General features: G+C 36.6%; 1 protein-coding gene across 5 annotated transcripts in view; it reads right to left on the reverse strand.

Moving 5' to 3' along the window:
• KIAA1328 (KIAA1328 ortholog) overlaps nucleotides 1-20,452 on the reverse strand; it is a 427,554-nt gene that overhangs the window by 152,130 nt on the left and 254,972 nt on the right. For 4 of the 5 annotated variants that reach the window (XM_061400422.1, XM_061400426.1, XM_061400425.1 and 1 more), the window contains exons 7-8: nucleotides 7,009-7,682; nucleotides 1,464-1,571 (exon numbers count right to left, since the gene is read on the reverse strand). In XM_061400422.1, coding sequence (XP_061256406.1) covers nucleotides 1,464-1,571; nucleotides 7,009-7,682 — 782 coding nt within the window. The remainder of the gene's footprint in view (nucleotides 1-1,463; nucleotides 1,572-7,008; nucleotides 7,683-20,452) is intronic. The other variant, XM_061400423.1, reaches the window with a different exon arrangement.

The following is a 20,452-nucleotide window of genomic DNA, read 5'->3' on the forward strand; positions in this document are numbered from 1 at the left end:
GCAATAGTACAATCTAAGATCACCAAGCACTATAACAAATATAATACTACTACTATTAGCAACAAAAACAGTAATAATGTTAGCAACATTGTCAGAATTAACAAAATGTAACACAGAGACACAAAGTGACCAATGCTGTTGGAAAAACGGTGCTGAAAGACTTACTTGAGGCAAGATTGCCAAAAGCCTTCAATTTGTAAAATATAAAATTATTTGTGAAGCACGATAAAGTGAAGCATAATAAAATGAGATATGCCTTTACAACTGAATTCTAGTTATTCACAATGACCAGGAAATGACCCAAAATTACTAAACATATAAAGAAACAGGAAAACATGACCAACTCAAAGAAAATTCAATCAGTGGAGACAAACCTCAAGATGAACTAGGTGTTAAAATTAGCAGACAAAGAGTTTAAGGAAAAAATACACTTGTAACGGATAAAATAGAAAAATTTAACACAGAAATAGAAAGTATAACAAACATACAAATGGAAATTCTAAACCCAAAAAATCCAGTATCCGAAATTAAAAAAAAAAAAAAAATCTCTGTATGGGCTTATGAGCAAATTAGGAACAACAAAAGATTTGATGAATTTGAGGATAGATCAATAGAAATTATTCAATATGAATAAAAAAAAATAGGTTTCCAAAAGTTAGCAGAGTAAAGATCTACAGTAATATACATATAAACAGAGTTCCAAATGGAGAGGATAAAGAGAATAAGAACAAAAAATGTATTTGAAAAAATATCAGCCAAAAATTCTTTATATTTCATGAAAATAGCATTCTTAAACATTGGTTTGGGAGTTTAAATTAATTTAATTTTTATGAAAAGCCATTTGGCAATGTGAATCATGAATTTTAAAAGGATTCACATGTACTTTAAGCTAGTAGTTCTGTTTGCAGAAATTTATGCCCAGGAAATAGGTGGAGATAGGTAAGAAATGTATTTACAGAAATTTTCTTCAAAGCATAATCTATAATGAAAGTGAAAGCAAACGTCACTCAGTCATGTCCAACTCTTTGAGACCTAAAACCTTGTACTATCTAATAATAGGTTACTTAATAAACACTAAGTAATAGCTGACACATATAAATATTTTTTAAATGAATTAACATCAAGTTTTTCATTATAAAGGACATCAGAAATTATGATACACTGAAAAAAGCAAAAAATAAATTCGGTATAAGCATAATACCTACTGTAATATAGAAAATAATATCATAAAAGAGACAGAATGGGAAAAAGGGTTCAAAGGACTCTCTCTGAATGGAAGGATTATGAGAGATTTTTATTTTCTTCTTTACACTTATCAATATTTTTCAAAGTTTTATAATGTGAATATATTTATACATATGATCAGAAAACTAGACTCAGCAGTATGAAGCTATAAATATACCAAGCATATCCTTAAGATCTGTGTCCTATATACTGTACCTTCACCAACCGCCCAAATTTACCTTGGTCCAGAGCCACTCCCATTCACATCCAGACTGAGCTCTCGAGGTTTAGTAATCTCTTTATTAGCAACCAGTTCTCTTGATTTAAATACAGCTTGAGTCCTTAACCTGTAAAAATAAATTTAGACATAGAAATAGACCAAACAATCCTAAAATCTGTATGGACCCACAAAAGAACCTGAATAGCCAAACCTTGAGAAAGAAGAACAAAGATGGGAGCATTGCATTTTCTGATTCAAACTCTATTATAAGCTATAGTCATCAAAACAGTACAAGCATACAATTCTGCAATAAAACACCAAACCACCAGGTTAAAAAAAATCAGCAGAGGATCTGAATAGACATTTGTTCAAAGAAGATATACAGATGGCACATGAAAGATGCTTAACATCACTAATCACTAGGGAAATGAAAATAAAACCACACTGAGATATCACCTCACACCTGTCAGAAGGGCCATTATGAAAAAGAAAACAAGTGCTGGCGAGGATGTGAAGAAAAGGGAATACTTGTGCACTGCTGCAGGGAAAGTACATGGTGCAGCTGCTACGGAAAACAGTACAGAGACTCTTCAGTACACCAAGAGATTCCTCAATTAATTAAAAATAGAACTACTATGTGATCTAGCAGTCCCATTCCTGGTATTTATCTGAAGAAACCAAAAACACTAATTAGAAAAGATACATGCATCCCTGTTTTCACTGCAGCATTATTTACTTGAATAGCCAAGATACGGAAGCAACATAAGTGTCCCTCAGTAGGTGAATGGATACAGAAGATGCAGTATATGTATACAACAGAGTATTAGCCATAAAAAGAATAAAATCTGCCATCTGTAACAACATGGATGGACTTGGAGAGTATTATGCTAAGGGAAATAGGTCATACAGAGAAAGAAAAATACTGTATGATTTCAGTAAAAAACAAAAGAACAAACATAACTAAACAGAAACAGAGTCATAGATATAGAGAACAAACAGATGAGAAAAGGGTCATGGGAGGTGAGAAATGGGTGTGGGAGACTGAGGTAGAAATTTTCAGTTGCAAAATAAATGACTCATGGCTTTGAAATGTACAGTGTGGGGAATATAGTCAATAATTATGTAATATCGTTGTGTGTTGACAGATGACAATGGTTGACTCATTGGAAAAGACCCTGATGCTGGGAAAGATTGAAGGCAAGAGGAGAAGGGGATGACAGAGGACGAGATGGTTGGATGCCATCACTGACTCAATTTGAACAAGCTTCGGGAGCTGGTGAAGGATAGGGAACCCTGGCATGCTATAGTCCATGGGGTTGCAAAGAGTCAGTCACGACTGAACAACAAGAACATTACCTTGATACCAAAACCAGACAAACAAAGTATGAAAAAATAAAACTACAGACCTCAGAAATATTGATGTAAATATTCTCAACAAAATATTAGTAAAAAGAAATTGTTAATGCACGTTACTTTGTTGACAAAGGTCCATCTAGTCAAAGCTATGGTTTTTCCAGTAGGCATGTATGGATGTGAGAGTTGGGCTATAAAGAAAGCTGAGTGCTGAAGAACTGATGCTTTTGAACTATGGTGTTGGAGAAAACGCTTGATAGTCCCTTGGACTGCAAGGAGATCAAACCAGCCCATTCTTAAGGAAATCAATCCTGAATATTCATTGGAAAGACTGATGCTGAAGCTGAAACTCCAATACTTTGGCCACCTGATGCGAAGAACTGACTCATTGGAAAAGATCCTGATGGTGGTAAAGATTGAAGACGTGAGAAGGGGATGACAGAGGATGAGATGGTTGGATAGCATCACCAACTCGATGGACATGAGTTGAGTAAGCTCTGGGAGTTGGCGATGGATAGGGAAGCCTGGTGTGCTGCAGTCCATGGTGTCGCAAAGAGTCAGACATGACTGAGTGACTGAACTGAACTGAATGCATAAAAAGTATTATACATTGTAACCCAGGAGATTTATTTCAGGGATATAAGGCTAGGTCAATATATATATATTAAAAAAAGCAGTCAATGCAATCCACTGTATTGGCAGGCTAAAAAAGAAAAATCAAACAACCATGTCAATTATCTCATAAAAGATACTTAACAAAATCCAGTGGTCATCATAAAAACTTCATGCAATCTAAAAGGAATAAAAATTAAAAATGAACTGTTACCAAATTTAAAACTTTTGCTTTGTGAAAGATCCTTTTGAGATTGAAAAGAAAAGAGACTAGGAGAAATTACTTGCAAATCCACCTACCTATCTGAAAAAGGACTTAATATATTTCGAATATATAAAGGACTCTCAAAACTCAACAGGAAAACAATCCAAACAATCTAGTTAGACTATGGCAAGAGATACTAAAGAGACAGTTTACCCAAAAGAATGGACAGAGGGCAAACTAGCAAATGAAAGGATATTGAGTATCACCAGCCATAAGGAAAATGCAAACTAAGATGACAATGAAATGTCACTGCACACAGGCGCAGAACACATCAAATACAAATTTGTGACACAATCAAATGCTGACAAGGGTGTGGAGAAACAGTCTTTCTCATGTTACTGGTAGGAGAAGTATTTTAAACTAAACGAAAGTGAAAGTGAAGTTGCTCAGCTGTGTCCGACTTTTGTGACCCCATGGACTGTAGCCTACCACACTTCTCCGTCCTTGGGATTTTCCAGGCAAGAGTACTGGAGTGGGGTGCCATTTCCTTCTCCAGAGGATCTTCCCGACTCAGGGATTGAACCTGGGTCTCCCGTGTTGTAAACTAAATGAGTATAAGCTAAATATGATCTCTTATATGATTTAGCAATTATATTCCTAGTTCTCACTTGTAGACACAAAAAACTTAGGCCACACAAAAACTTGTATAAGAATGTACATGGAAGCTCTATTTGTAACTGAAAAAACTGAAAACAAGGAAACTGTCTAATAGACAAATGGTTAAACAAACCACGGTGCATCTTTATCATGGACTAGTACTCAGAAATCAAAAGGTACAATATATGTAACAATCTAGATGGATCTCAGCATTATGCTGAATGAGAAAAGCCAGTATCAAAATTTAACATTGTGTATAATTCCATTTATATACAATTCTCAAAATAACAATCTAGAAATAGACAACAGAATAGGAGTTCCGAGGGTTAGGGACCGGAGAAGGCAATGGCACCCCACTCCAGCACTCTTGCCTGGAAAATCCCATGGATGGAGGAGCCTGGTGGGCTGCAGTCCATGGGGTCGCAAAGAGTCGGACACGACTGAGCAACTTGACTCTTACTTTTCACTTTCATGCATTGGAGAGGGAAATGGCAACCCACTCCAGTGTTCTTCCCTGGAGAATCTCAGGGACGGGGGAGCCTGGTTGGCTGTCGTCTATGGGGTTGCACAGAGTCGGACACGACTGAAGAGACTTAGCAGCAGCAGCAGCAGGGTTAGGGACAGGTTGGGGCAAAGAGTGACTCTAACAGCCCGGACCTCCCTGGTGGTCCAGTGGCTAAGACTCCACCATCCCAATGGAGGAGGCCCAGGTTTCATTTCTGGTCAGGAAACCAGAATGCCACAACCCAGAGTTTGCAGGCTGCAACAAAGAGTTCACATGCTGCAACTAAGGATGTCTCACGTCACAACAAAGATGGAAGATCTCCTGTGCCACAACTAAAGAGCCAGTGCAACCAACCAAATAAATAAATAACACATATTAAAAAACAGATGAGGACATAGTAATAATCTAATCGGGAAAATAATTGGAAAAAGAAAATACACATCTATATGTGTATTACTTTCTTATACTCCTAAAACTAACACACTGTTAATCAACCATGCTCCAATACAAAATTAAAAAACAAAAAAAAACAGCGTAGTACAAATGAAATCTTGGTGGTGCTGAAATAGTTCTGTGTTTTGACTGTGGAAGTGGTTACACAAATTCACACGTGATAAAATGACATAGAAACACACACACCTGTTGTATCAATGTTAATTTCCTAGCTTTGACAATATATTATGGTTGTATAAAATGTAGACGTTGGGAGAAACTGGATGACGGGCACATAGAATCTCTGTACTATTTTTGTAACTCCTATCAATATTGTAATTATTTAAAAATAAAAAGTTTTAAGAAATCTCTATACACAAAACTTGTTCAAAATTTGTGTTTCATAGTGCTTTCATCTAAGATAGGATGATCAAGAGAACAACAAGCAGTTTATTATCATTAAGGAGCATTACTTGAATACATAATGCTGTTCAAATGAACATGATGTCCAGCATAAAATTATCCATTTTCCCCAGCTAGACTGTGATCTCTTTAAAGTCTACATTTAATTCTTTTACCTATCTCAACTACCTAGAACCATTCCTCACATAACACAGACATTCAATAAATGTTTGTAGAATGAAGTTCTCAGGAGAAACTACACGTTAACTGGAGGATTGGAGATTGGGGTCATAAAATTGGAGCAACATTTCAGCCTTTGGTGACAATCCTGTCACAAGAGCCTTCATTTTCACTTACTTTAAAAGCCTCCAGGTTCAACAGTGAAGAATAAAATTGACCATAAAGGAAGAGAAAGAGGAAGATAACATTTGCTTCCTAGGGAAGTCAGTACTGCACTGGAGAAAACAAGTAAGGTGGACCTTTCAAAGACATTAGGATTTAAAAAATATTGAGCAGGATCCGAAAATGAAAGAAAATTAACTCCAAGAAGTAAAAGAAAATAACAGTAATATTAGGTGTGTAAGAATCAACATGTCTAAGAATGTGTACAAAGGGGAAAAGGTATGCTTGACCAAGGAGAAAATGGCAGGGATACACACACACACACACAGACACACACACACAGAGATACAACACACCCTTTCCTTGAAATTTACTTATAAAAAGACATAAATGCTATATTTTTTTATGTTTAAATACAATTGCATTGATCTATTGGTATTTGAAATTAAGATAACAAACTTTGACTCTGTATGTAAAACTATAATGAACACTACATGATATTAAATAGGGCTTTAGCTTTTGAAATATTGTTCTTAGGGAAAAATTGTCAGAGGAAGAGCAGTTTAAATGTGGGAAGGTGTATAATAATTGGCTATTGAACAGGTTATGCTTCATAATCAGAAAAGGTTGAATTTAGCAGGTTATCTTTGTTATATGGAATGATGACACCTAGTCACACGTAAGTCTTATTTTACATCCTAAAATCTTAAGTTTTTATTTAATGCTTAGTATTCTCTACAATGACATCAAATAGCAAAGTATTTTGTGTAATGGTAACATTGTTGAAAAATACTGTCTTTAGAATCCAGCCAAAACTACACCGGACAGGTGAGAAGTAGATACTCTAAGCTAACATTTTGGAAGACAAGGTAGTCTTTCAGTTCTTCCCCAAAAGACAGTGCAATTTATTTGGAAGTCATAGCTGCTATGCATCTTAAGCAAACCAAGATTCTGAGGAACTTCTGTTCCTACACATCTGTTACAGTAACACAGCTGTCATTTTATACTGTATTCTCCAAACTACAGGTACTGCTGAAATAAACAGGCAGAACTCACCAGTTATAGTCCAGTCGAGACTGATGAAGCTGCTGCTGTTTCAGGAGAAGTTTTGTCTCCTGCTGGGCCAACAGATGCTGAAGGCGCTCCTTTTCAATTTCCAGCTCCATTTTCTGAAGCATAAGTTGCTGCCTTCTATCTTCTGAGAGCTGCTTTCTGATATCATTTTCATTAGGTGGCAGTGCCCCGTGGCCATGCATCAGAGACGCCCAGGAAAGCCCACAGTACCTGCACGAGTCCAGGTGTGTCTTGGAATGCTGAGGGCCCATGTTTGTCGGATGGCTCTCGTAAACATGATCTGCATTTTCAGAAAGTCCATGGCCACAACACTGACCAGACGGAGGAGCCTGAAGGTGCTGGCATTCCTTCATCTTCAGTTCTTTGGCAGGGGCTTTCTCTGTAGGGACTGCGTCTACTAGTTTTTTCCCTGGGGATCTGTAATTAAATGTTCTGGTCTCTGAGGGCACCTTGCCCATATCCTCTTTGGAATAATGAAGGGTTGCTGGTTTCAAAGAATTATTCCTAAATTCTACAAGGGATTCCAAAGCTGAGTCCTGATTTGCAGACTTAGGCCTCTGCTTGGTTTGAGTGTTGATCTGTGGTTTGGGTACACTCAAGTAGGAACCATCCAGTTCCAAAGATGCAGATGGGAGAGTGCTTTTCCTATTGGATACCTAAAAGGAACCACAAGATCACTTGTCAAATAAGAGCACAATAGAGGGAGTTCTTTTGACTCTTCAGGAATCAGTGATACATGTTTACCAAGACAAAGCTGTGTTTTTATCTTCTTAATAAAGATAGTATTCATAACTAAACAGACATGTGCCACAAGGCTAAACTCATTTTCAAACAATCTACATTTCAGTAAATTCACAAGGATGAGAAAAAGAAAGTGTTGCCACTCACTGCTTAAGCAAGACTTTAGGAGTTGCAAATAAGGGTTACATAACATCAACTTTGAGAAGAAGAAAAACAGTAAATGTTAATATCTTAAAATGTTTAATTTTGAATACTAAGCCAAGAAATCCATTCAGCCACCTTAAATACCTTTTGATTGGCCATTACACAGCATGAGATTCGATGTAAAACATTTCACCTTATGCTGAATAGGATGTTAGTTACTGCTAGAAATTTGGTGAGTTTTTATAAATATTTTTACAGTACACAGATAAAACCAACCACTTTCCACAAAATATGATTCTAATCAAAAGTAGTTATTTAAATACAAAACATTTAATTTCAGCTATAAACATAAGTGATTTCTCAATTAAGCTGTTCAAATGATTACAGTCTGATAGAAGTCAGGCGGAAAGGAAGCAGTTGCAAATTACCTTTGACAAGCCAATAGAATGAACTTTCCCAGCATTTTAGCCTCAAGCTTGTTCTACTCAGGAGAGCAAAACTTAGCTTTTAGCAGTGATGCTCAAACTTTAGCACGAATCAGAATCACCTGGAGGGATTGTTAAATGTGAATTGCTTGGTTTACTCCCTAGAGTTTCCAGTTCAGTAACTCTAGAGTAGAGCTGAAGAATGTGCTCCGTTAACAAGCTCCTGGGTGGTGCTGCCAACCTGGAACCAAACTCTAAGAACCACTGGTCTGTACCGTGGGCCATTAGCCTCCTCCTTTGTCCCTCCTATAAGGACCATTCTGATTACATCAGGCTTACCCATGGAATCCTGGATAATTTCATCATCTTAAGATCCTGAATGGCATGTGTAAAGTCTCTTGTCATACAGAGTCTCTGTGCCATATAAAGTGACATTCACAGTTTCCAGGAATTAGGACATGGACATATTTGGAAGGCCATTATTTGGTTTGCCACAACTTTTAAAATAAGAACTAATTCATAAACAGTTGAGATGGTTATGTATCCTAGAGTTATAGGAAGAATGAATAATCGAGATCCCTAGCAGAGAGGGGGAAAAAAAATCCCACTAATTTATTTTGCAATAGTTGAAAATGAAGAACTGATTGGTAAAAAGTATCAACTAAAAGATATATGGCAATACAATGCTTACTAGCCTATAATAAAAGAGGGCTAGTACAATGACTCAAGATTTCAAGTGAAGTTCTAAAACAATGTTAAAGGAGTTCTGTTTAAATGAGAATCAGCCACATATGTGGAGATGACCTGGATCTCTTCATAGAAGGCATGCAATCTTGTGTACTGAGCAGATGACAAACTACATAAATGGAACTAGTTTGGGCGCAAAATTTATGATGAACTACCTCATAAAAAATTAACCTTATTTTACACCTAAGGAAGAACTCTAGTCCACATTAATCTCCCCTATTCTGAACTTCCATAGCACTTATTGTCAACAGAAATGTTTACCATCTGCTATTCTGTGTGATAAACTGACTTTTTAAAGGTTATACTTTTAAAATGACAGATAAATGCTTTGAGTCCAGAAACATAAATCAACTATTTTACATCATCATATATTTTCTAATCCATGTATCATTAATATAACTGTAGATACCATGTATTTAGTATTTTTTATTCACATTTTTGTTACTTAACATTATTTACATATGTGCATTGTTAGGTACTAACGAAGCTTATACTTACTTTAATGTCAGGTATTTGGAAGATTTCTAAAACAAAATTTTTTTGTAGTTAGCTTCTGTGTTTTTGAGAGGCACTTCAACGTAAACATTTCCATGCGTGCTTTGCTCAAAGAGAACACTGCTTTGCCAATTACCTGCTAGGGAGCTGTGCATATTGCTAAGCAGAATTCTAAGATGGTCCCCAAGATTTCCATCATCTTGTTGTCCCCACCCTGTATTATCTCCTCGCCTTGAGCAGGGTAGAACTTGTGAATATGATCAGTGATCAATCCTGTGGTTATGTCACGTACATGCCAAAATGGACTTTACATATATAAGTAAGGCTCCTTATCAGCTAACTCTGAATTAACAAAAAGGAAGATGATTTCATGTGGGTCAGACCTACTCAGGTAAGCCCTTTCATAGCAGGTCTGGTGTTCTCCCCAAGGTCAGTGATTCTCTTGCTGGTCTTGAAGAAATAAGCTATTGTGTTATGGGAGAGTTTTTTTGTTTTTTGGTAGATTTTATTGAACTACAGTTGATTTAAATGTGTGTTAATTTCTTCTGTACTACAAGAAGTGTACTTGTTGTACTATTTGTGTACTTGTGTACTATTTCTTCTGTGACTCATTTATGACAAAACATAATGGAAAAGAATATGAAAGTAAATACTCCCTTTCATATTCAGGATATTGAATATACTTTCCTGAGCTAGATGGTAGGAACTTGTTTTTGCCCATCCTATATGTAAGAGTTTGCCTCTGCTAACCCCAGACTCAGTCCTGAATACTCATTGGCCACCTGATGCTGGGTAAGATTGAAGGCAGGAGGAGAAGGGGATGACAGAGGATGAGATGGCTGGATGGCAACATGGACTTGATGGACATGAGTTTGAACAAGCTCCGGGAGTTGGTGAGGTCTGGCGTGGTGCAGTTCATGGGGTTGCAAAGAGTTGGACATAACTGAGTAACTGAACTGAGCTGAAGAGAATCCCAGACTCACAGGTAGAGAGAACAGACCTGTGGTTGCCAAGGGAGAACAGAGGTAGGGGAGTGAAGGAATGGGGGCTTGGGATTAGCAGAGGCAAACTATTATATACAGGGTGGGAGGGCTTATGGAGGGGCTCATATGGCAATGACTTCTGGAGCAGAAGGCAGTTTCCAGGCAACAGGGAGCAAGAAAACAAGGCATCTACCATACACATACAAGAAAATAAATTCTGTCAGAAACCTTGTGAATTTGGAAGAGGACCTAGAGCTCCCAGCTGAATACAGCCCAAATGACACCTTGACAGCACCCTTCTAAGACCCTGAGCATAGGATCCAACTAAGCTGTGCCAGACTCACAGACCCACAGAAACGATAAGACTGCAAATGTGTGCTGTTTTAAGCTGCTAAGTTTGTAGTAACTTGTTATACAGCAATAAAAAACTATATAGAATATTATTCAACTTGCCCAAGCCTCAGGTTCCTCAACAGTAAAATAAGGATTAAAAATAGCACCTACATCAAAACTGAACATTGTGGTGAGACAGATGAGCAGTTATCAAGAGTGTCTATCTATAAGGGTACTAATGTACAAAAGGAAACACAAACCTATTTACCCAAACTTCTTTCAAGCAGAACCCTGTGGTGCATGTGTGTATGTGTGTGGGGGTTGAGATCACCCGAGGGCATGTTCAGTTACAACAGATTATCTCTAAATTGTCTTAAAAGAGAATGAGTTCAGTTATCAATCTTTATTTTGCTACAGTGAGGTTTTCAGTAGGGCCAGAGTTGAACTTCTTGAGATAGTTGAGACGTCCTTCATCTTTCTCATTCATACAAAGGATGTCAGTCTTACACTAACATCTTGCATTGTCTCTTAGGGTGTTGTCATGATTAGATAATTTAAATATAAAGTGCTTTGGACAGCGCTTAATATAAAGTTCATATTTTTAAAACGTTTCCTATGACCACTACTGTTATTATCACTGACTTCCCTGCCACAACAAATTTTGAAGGCATATCTATATCTATATGTGTAGCACTGGGGCTTGCACATAGCAAGTACATTCTCAATAACTCTGGGCTGACTTTATCAGCTTAGGAGAAAAATTCAAATTGGGTTACAGGTCACAGTAACTAAAGAAAAGAAAATTAGAATCCATGATTAGGCTGAATCATGAGCTGCTAAGGAAGAAGAGAAAAGAAATAAAACTTGCTGTTGGAATATGAATATAAGAAATTATTTTATTAGTAGAGTTGAAAAACACTGCCTCTGGAACACATGGAAGTCCCAGTGGGCCTAAATGAAACAGATGTATTTTTCTTTCTGCTTCATGCTTTCTATATATTTACAAATATAACTTCTCTTAACTAAGGTTTAAACTAACAATAAATCCCAAACTGCTGTCTCTAGCATATGGGTTTTATACGAATTTTTCAGATATATAACACTAACTTAAAAACCATTAGATTTTTTTTTAAATGAAGGCATAACATGTATAATAAAATGCACAGATCTTTACTTGCATTTACCCAAGTAATCATCACCCAGATCAAATTGTAGAACAATTCCAATATGCTAGAAAGTTCCTTTGTGTGCTTTCTAGTCAATATCACATCCTCACACTCCCAGGAGGAACCATATTCTGACTCTTACGATCACAGATTGGTTTTACCTAAGCTGAACTTCATACAAATGGAATCATACTGCATGCTACTCTTTTGTACCTGGCTTCTTAAGCTCAACATAATATTTGAGTATCTTCTATGTTGCTTTGTATATCAATAGTTTATTCTTTTCTCATTTCTGCATAGTACTTCATTGTATGAATTAAGCAAAATTTGTTTACCCATTCTTTTTACTGGATTAGGTTTTTACCAGTCTAGGACTATTAAAAATAAAGCCTCTATGAATATTCTCCTACAATATTCTCTCTTTTTTGAAGTCATGTGGCACATATTTAACTCTGTTAGAAATAGCCAGTAAGTTTTCTAAACTGATCATTCTGTTTCACACCCCCATCAGGAAATTAAGAGAGTTGCACTTACTTCACATTCACAGTAATACTTGCTAGTGTGTTTCATTTTTAGTCTATCTGGTGTATGTGTACTGAAATATCATAATGGCTTTATTTTCCATTTCCCTGATATGTAATGATATTAAAGAACATATGCTTGCTGGTCATTTGGATATTTTCTTTCATGAAGTTATTGTTGGAACCAATATATTTAATAATTCAAAGTAATTCTTAAAGGACTGAAAATAAATGAAAAATGAAGGTTGCAGAAGACAATTTCATGCAAACTATTTCTGATAAGCCTACTTAGCTCTAACAGATCACCTTCACTGACCACTAAATGCAGAAGATGCTCCCAGAACACACTGTCACTCTGGCTGTTTTCAACCCAGAGTTTACCATATTCTATGTTAAATGTTTTACATATTTAACCTATTATTCTTAACAGCAATTTTATAAGGTATTAATTGGCATTTTACTGATGAGAAAATGAAGTTCAAGGAATCAACACAACTTTCCCAAGCTCATGTCAATACTCTACATCAGACATGGGACTATATCTCACTCCAAACCCTTAGACTTACTCCAAATACTTAACACATTACTTCCTGTTGTAGACTTTAAAAAATTTCTTTAGTATGAAATACCATAAACATAGAAGTACACAAAACAAATAAGATCAGCTTAGTGAATAATCACAAGGCAATGCCCAATGTAACTACCATCCTGCACACAGAAGATGACCCTTCTGTATGCAGAAGACCTCTGATGACCCTGAGCTATCACCACTTTCTACCTCTCTTGCCAAAACAGGGAATGATTATCTTGACTCTAATGAGAATTTCTCCTTTGCTTTAATACTTCTCTGCTGAAATACATAGTAGAGTTCAGTTGTACTTGGTTATTTCTGAAGTATAAATAAAACCATATGATATACATTCTTTTTTAACTTCTTTCACCCAGCATTATATATGGCAAGTTCATACATGGTGCTGCATGTGGCTATATTCCCATAGCTATATAGCAGGGGACAGCAAGTTTCTTCTGCGAAGGGTCAGACACTTAACATTTTAAACTTTGCAGTACATAAAGTCTTTGTCATAACTACTCAGTTCTGCTTTTGTACTGTGAAATCAACAGCTATTCTAGAAAAACCTTATTTGTGGATACTGAAATTTGAATTTCATGTAATTTTCTCATTTCAAGAAATAGTCTTTTTTCCTCTAACCATTTAAAAAGTTAAAACCATTCTTAGCTTGTGAGTTGTATGAAACAATGCAGTTGGCTAGATCTGGCAAACCATGGTTTGCCAACTGAACTTGATAATTATGTTGAGTGCTCTTCCAATTAAAGGAGTCTATGAATATCCTAGGATATGCTCAAAACTAAACAAACTGAACAATATGACTTGGAACATGCTATCTATTTATATGTTTTCTGTGTGATGAAAATGAGTTGGATTGACTGCTTAATCAGAAATAAACAGGGACTTCCCTGGTGGTCCAGCAGTTAAGAATCCACCTGCCAATGCAGGGGACATGGATTCAATCCCTGATCTGGGAAGATCCCATGTGCTGTGGAACAACTAAGCCTGTGTGCCACAACTCCTTAGCCTGCCATTACTTGAAGCCCAAGTGCTCTGGAGCCTGTGAGTTGCAATCACTGAAGCCTGAGTGCCTACAGCCTGTGCTCAGCAACAAAAGAAGCCACAACAATGGTAAACTCGTGCAGCAGTGAAGACTCAGCACAGCCAATAATTAAATAAAATTATAAAAAGAGAAAAAAATGGAATGATATTTAGCAGAAAAGCATGTAGAAGAATATACTTGGGAAAAACACATCGTATAAATTAAAAAAAAAAGTTTAGACAAAAAATGATCTATGGAAAACAGTAAGTTCAAAACAGTAGCATATTAGGATTTGTCTTATACAAAATGTACCACAATCTTGGCTACATCTTTAGACTCTAGATGTGGCAGAAATGAAGCCAATAAAATCTTTGACAAGGCATGCTGTGGGATTCACAGCACAAAAGAAGGATGAGGAGAAAATGCTGGCAACACTTGGCTTACAACAGAGTAGAAGCATAATGTGCCTTAACTTGGGTAGACACTAGTCAATGACTAGATAAAAAAAAAAAAAAAAAAAACACCAATGAGAAAAGTATAAGGTTTAAAAAAAGTGTGAGAGACTTATATGAGATACTAAGAATTTTCTGATACTGAAGGTTGGTAAATTTCTGAATTGCGTTTTCTGAATCTTTATGATCCCTTTTTAAAATGTGACAGATATTTTTTAAGGACTTCATAGGAAATAAAGGACTTTTTTTCACAAACATGTATGATATGACCTTGTATACATGCATGAAAGCACAAACAGGTCTGTTGTACATATATGAACATATACATTCCTAGGATAATCTAGGGCTTTCCTGTGTTCTCACAAAATACAAAATAAAAACCACAGTATTATGAAAATAGCATCAACAAGTAAACAGTCATGTTTTATAAATATGCACAAATAATTTTTAGGGGCTCAGCCAATCTTTGCTATTAGCCATAAGGAGAGAGGCAAACTAAACTGCAATAATTATTTCCTGCAACAGGTTGTTATTTACTTTGCATAATTAGGAAGAAATTACTTAGAATACATTTATGAGTTGTTAACCACAGGATTAGCCAAAAGTACCAACAGATCTTATTGGTATTCATTTCTCTAAAGGTAAATAATAATTTACTATCCTAGCAAACACCCTATTAACAAACCTCACATTCTCACTGATGGCCTTATAAGAATAAAAATCATTTTATAACTTCAGAATTTCCCTCTTTGCTCTTCATTTTATAATGAAATTACTCTTCATTTTATGATGAAATCAGAAATCCAGAAGCTAAATATTTCTAAACCTAAACTACTGTGTGAGGGGCAGGTCAATGTATTATCCAGAACATTTGGAGTTAATATGGAATAAGGCACAGAACAACATTCTGCATTTTTAGTGAGCTTATAAGAACCAGTTGTCAAGCTGACAGAGACTACATAATGCAACAGCTGCACTGTATGGTTTGCCAAAGTCTCATCCCAAATAAATGCTCCTTCTCCCCAGTGCAATTAACTCTCCTACACTGGCAGATCTGTTAGAAGATCATCAAGGTAGATTACCTTCTAGCATTATGAACTAAATACTTACAGGTGTTATATCATCAGTTATAACTTACAAACTTTTGCATTCAGCAAGACATCCAGGCAAATGAATCATCTAATTGATGAATTATTTATAAGAAATTCTCAGCATGCTCCTGGCGTCATCCATGGCCTTTTCCAGGTCATATGACACCAATTAGAGCTGAATTTTAAATTATTCAATAACCTGAACTCTCTTGTCATTTAACATATAGATATCAACGTAGTAAACAAGTTAAATCTAATGGGCCCTCGAGGTTTAAGTTTCTCCACTGCACAGCCGCTGAAGCTGCAGGCCATCAGTGGAAGAGAAAAATAACAGAATGCGGCAGTCAAACACATTTGCAAGGCTCTAATAACTTATTCTAGTTCCCATAGGGACTGTGGCACAACCTAGGATTATTGAATCTGAAAGACATTAAAGTCAATAATTATGAGATTTACAAGAATATAGGCTCACAAGATTGTACAAAAGACAAAACACTAGCAACGGATACCAAACGCTGTACCGATACTTAGGACACACCACGCGTTGTTCAGTCACGCAGTCGTGGCCACCTCTTTGCAGCTCCATGGACTGCAGCACTCCAGGCTTCCCTGGCCTTCACTGTCTACACCATGGGCCTGGCTAAATTTTTAATAGTAATTATCAGACTCAGAAAAGGCTAAACCCCATACTCTTTAATCATTACTGTAGTTTTTGAAAGCTGGCATGTGTTGACTTGCTATAAAAACGAACAGAGAGCACAGAATAATTGACAGTATACTTGAGGTCAAAAGACCTCGATGAGAATTCCAGCACTTCTACTTAGGAGTTCTATTATTTTTGGCAAATCATTTTACATCTCTTAGGTAATTTTAAATGTTAATAAAATGGTTGAGTTTGATGATCTCTATAGTTTATGCCATCTTTAAGGGCTGAAAAACCCAAGGATTGGGTTGCTGTACTCCAAGGAAATGAAAGAAAAGGACAGATGAGAAATTGTACCAATAAGTACATGTTCACTTATCAACAAACAGACATACTACAAAATTACTAAATGCCCCTTGGTTCTAATTTTCCTAGCAAATTCTGTCTTTAACACTATTGCTGTATTTGGCTCATATGCTCAAGAATTTACATCAGCAACTAAATTTATCTATCTGCTCACTTAATCTGAGAGAGAAACAAATGAAGATTGAATAAGACAACAATATGGTTGTGAGGCGAGTCCTAAATATTTTGATGGGATGGGACAAACATTCACCATAGAAATACATCATAGGAGTACCGATTCAAGTCACTTCCACATATATGATCATAATCGCTAAAAGAAAAAAAAAGCAGTTTTGTACATGGCTTTCATAATCTACAAGAGGAAACGTGCACAAGGTTAGTTTTAATTACTTAGTGAAGATCAGAAAACAGGCAAAATAGATTTACAGAGAAAATGAGACAAATTAGAAGTGGTGAGGATAATCTTCACAGGTACAAAATGAAAATAAGACATATTGAATAATAAAGCCCGTGGTACTTGGATTCAGTGAGGGATGCAGCACAAGAAAATGGTCCATTAGAGCTTACATCAACTATCCTCTTGCCCCGTCTACCAGCATGAAGTTTGGACAAAGTACCTGGGGCTGCAAATAGAACTCCCATGGCCCGTTCACTGTCCTCTCATCTACCCCTCCAGTAACAGTCAGGCTCAGAAATGGAAACAAAAACAGCATGCAGGAAGATGTTTCAATGCACATTTTCTTCTTTTAAAAGATCAAAAAAGATTAGTTTGTGTCAAATTAAGGAAAGCTTTAACAAAAAATTCCTAATATACCCTCTAGAAAATATAAAAATACTATTTGAACATGATCAACTGTCCCTTAAGGGAAAGGCAGAATGCATTTACGTTGTTGGTTGAGGGAAAAAGCATTTGTGTTGTATTTTTGAGACTAGAAAATAACTATCTTAAAAAAGAGCATTTAAGAAATATCAAGAAATATAAACTATAGTCTACTTGTAGGAAATAAAAGGGAGGTAAAACCAGGCTCTTTATCATATTAAGATTTCTTGAAGTTAATCACAGTCCTTTTACTAAAGATTAGGGTCTTTCATGTTCATTTTTCCCTTCATATAAATGTCTACAGACCAAAAATGTTTAAAAAGTCCAATGAGAAAAGCATTTCTGAATGTACAAGGAACTACCAAACTGAAGAGATTTGAGCTTTAAGAGGGCAAGCTCTTCCTTGGGAACTCAAGATTTTTTAGAATTCTTACTACTTTAATTAAAAAAAAAAAACTATTCAACATTCCAAAAACTAAGATCATAGCATCCGGTCCCATCACTTCATGGCAAATAGGTGGGGAAACAGTGGAAACAGTCACAGACTTCATTTTCTTGGGCTCCAAAATCACTGTGGACAGTGACTACAGTCATGAAATTAAAAGACGCTTGTTCCTTGGAAGAAAAGAAATGAGAAACCTAGATAACATATTTAAAAAGCAGAGACATTACTTTACTGACAAAGGTCTATCTAGTCAAAGCTATGTTTTTTCCAGTAGTCAGGTACAGATGTGAGAACTGGACAATAAAAATGGCTGAGTGCCAAAGAACTAATGCTTTCAAACTGTGGTGCTGAAGAAGACTTTTGAGAGTCCCTTGGACAGCAAGGAGATCAAACTTGTCAATCCTAAAGGAAATCAACCCTGAATATTCATTGGAAGGACTGATGCTGAAGCTGAAGCTCCAATACTTTGGCCACCTGATGCGAAGAACTGACTCTTTAGAAAAGACCCTGATGCTGGGAAAGATTGAACACAGGAGGAGAAGGGGACAACAGAGGATGAGATGGTTAGATGGCATCAATGACACAATGGACATGAGCTTGAGCAAGCTCTGGGAGCTGGTGATGAACAAGGAAGCCTGGCCTGCTTCAGTCCATGGGGTCGCAAAGAGTCAGATATGACTGAGTAACTGAACTGAACTGATGCAAAGACCTGACTCATTGGAAAAGACCCTGATGCTGGGAAAGATTGAAGGCAGGAGGACAAGGGGATGACAGAGGACGAGATGGTTAGATGGCATCACCAACTCAATGGACATGAGTTTGAGCAAACTCTGGGAGATGGTGAGGGACAGGGAGGCCTAGTGTGTTGTATGTAGTCCATGGGGTAACAGAGTCAGACACGACTGAGCAACTGAACAAGAAGTCCTTTAATTATATAGTACCAAATCCCAACTTTTGAAAGTTCAGAATACTTTTTACTAGTTATTTTAGTTTACTGTAAAAAATCATGAGAAAAGATTTCACTTAGGAATTAATAGAAGATAAAATTAGTGATGCAATTTCCTGGTACTCAAATGTCCTAACTCCTTTTCCTAAGCTTTGAAATTCTACTCATGTTTTAAGGCTGGCTTAGTACCACTTCCTTCCTCTGTAGTTCCCTCGTTTCTCCAGCTCACATGAGCTGTGCCTTCCCTAGGAGATACCCCAGGACTACTGTGTTCAGTCCCTTATTGTTGTATTTATTTCATCCTGCTCCATCATAATTAGCTGTTTTCACATCTCTAAGTTCCTTTGTAATATGTAAGAACATACACTACTCCTTGTGGAAACTATGGAATCTTGAGGGCAGCGATCTCAAAAGATACCATCACTATTCATTGTTATATCTTGGTAAGAGGTAATAGGTGCTGGACAAATGTTCTTTGCATATACTTTTGCCCTCCCCAGTACGTCGTACAGAACTTGAGGAAAGCGGCAATATTACTTTCAATTTCATATTTCAGTGACACTGGTCTTTATAAATAAATACTTAAAGTAATAAATATTTATGGAACACACCAATAAGCAGGAAGCAGGAGCAGCATCAGCTAAATGACCTAAGGAATTTGATAACTTAGTTTTACTTACTATAAAATGTGTTGTAGTTGTTGCAGGAGCCACATACTTTTTACACAAGTACTTTTTTCCAGTAAGTCTTTAAAGGTTAATAAAAATTCTGTAAGTGCAGGAAAAATTCCAACATTATCCAGTCAGTAAAAATAGGGATCTAGATGTCTATTTGGTTTGGATCTGTGAAACAGGTGATGCTAGTGTAAAGAACCTGTCTTCCAATGCAGGAGACATAAAAGAGGCAGGTGCCATTCCGGGGCTGGGGAAATTCCCTGGAGGAGGAAATGGCAACCCACTCCAGTATTCTCGCCTGGAGAATTCCATGGACAGAGGAGCCTGGTGGCTACAGTACAGAGTCGCAAAGAGTCGGACACAACTGAACTGACATAGCACACACATGCTGTGAAACAGTAAATAACAGGAGCACTTTTTTCTTTGGAGATGAGAATTTAAACTTGAAGCAGATCACTGTATTACTGTTCCATGAAAAGTTTTTAAAACAAGAATCTATACTGAAAGACTACAGGACGTGTGCTGTATCAACCTCTATTAGGCACAGGCAAACAGACTGGTTATAAGACATAATACCTGAATAAAAGGCAACTGCCACAGGATTCTTATTTTGAGTTATTAAAAAAAAATCAGTCTTGACATAATTGACTTTCATGTCATAAACAAGGCTGACATATTTTGAGAGAGACAACATTAGGTTCAGAAGAAAGATTTATGAAAATTTTGGACAAGCAGGGCTTTCAAAAATGTAAACTTAATTGTGTTTTCCCCAATTCTTTTTCTATTAATGGTGTACTGCAATGTGTAAAAGATACTCTCAAACA

This window comes from Bos javanicus, chromosome 24, assembly GCF_032452875.1.
Source record: "Bos javanicus breed banteng chromosome 24, ARS-OSU_banteng_1.0, whole genome shotgun sequence".
Lineage (NCBI taxonomy): Eukaryota > Metazoa > Chordata > Mammalia > Artiodactyla > Bovidae > Bos > Bos javanicus.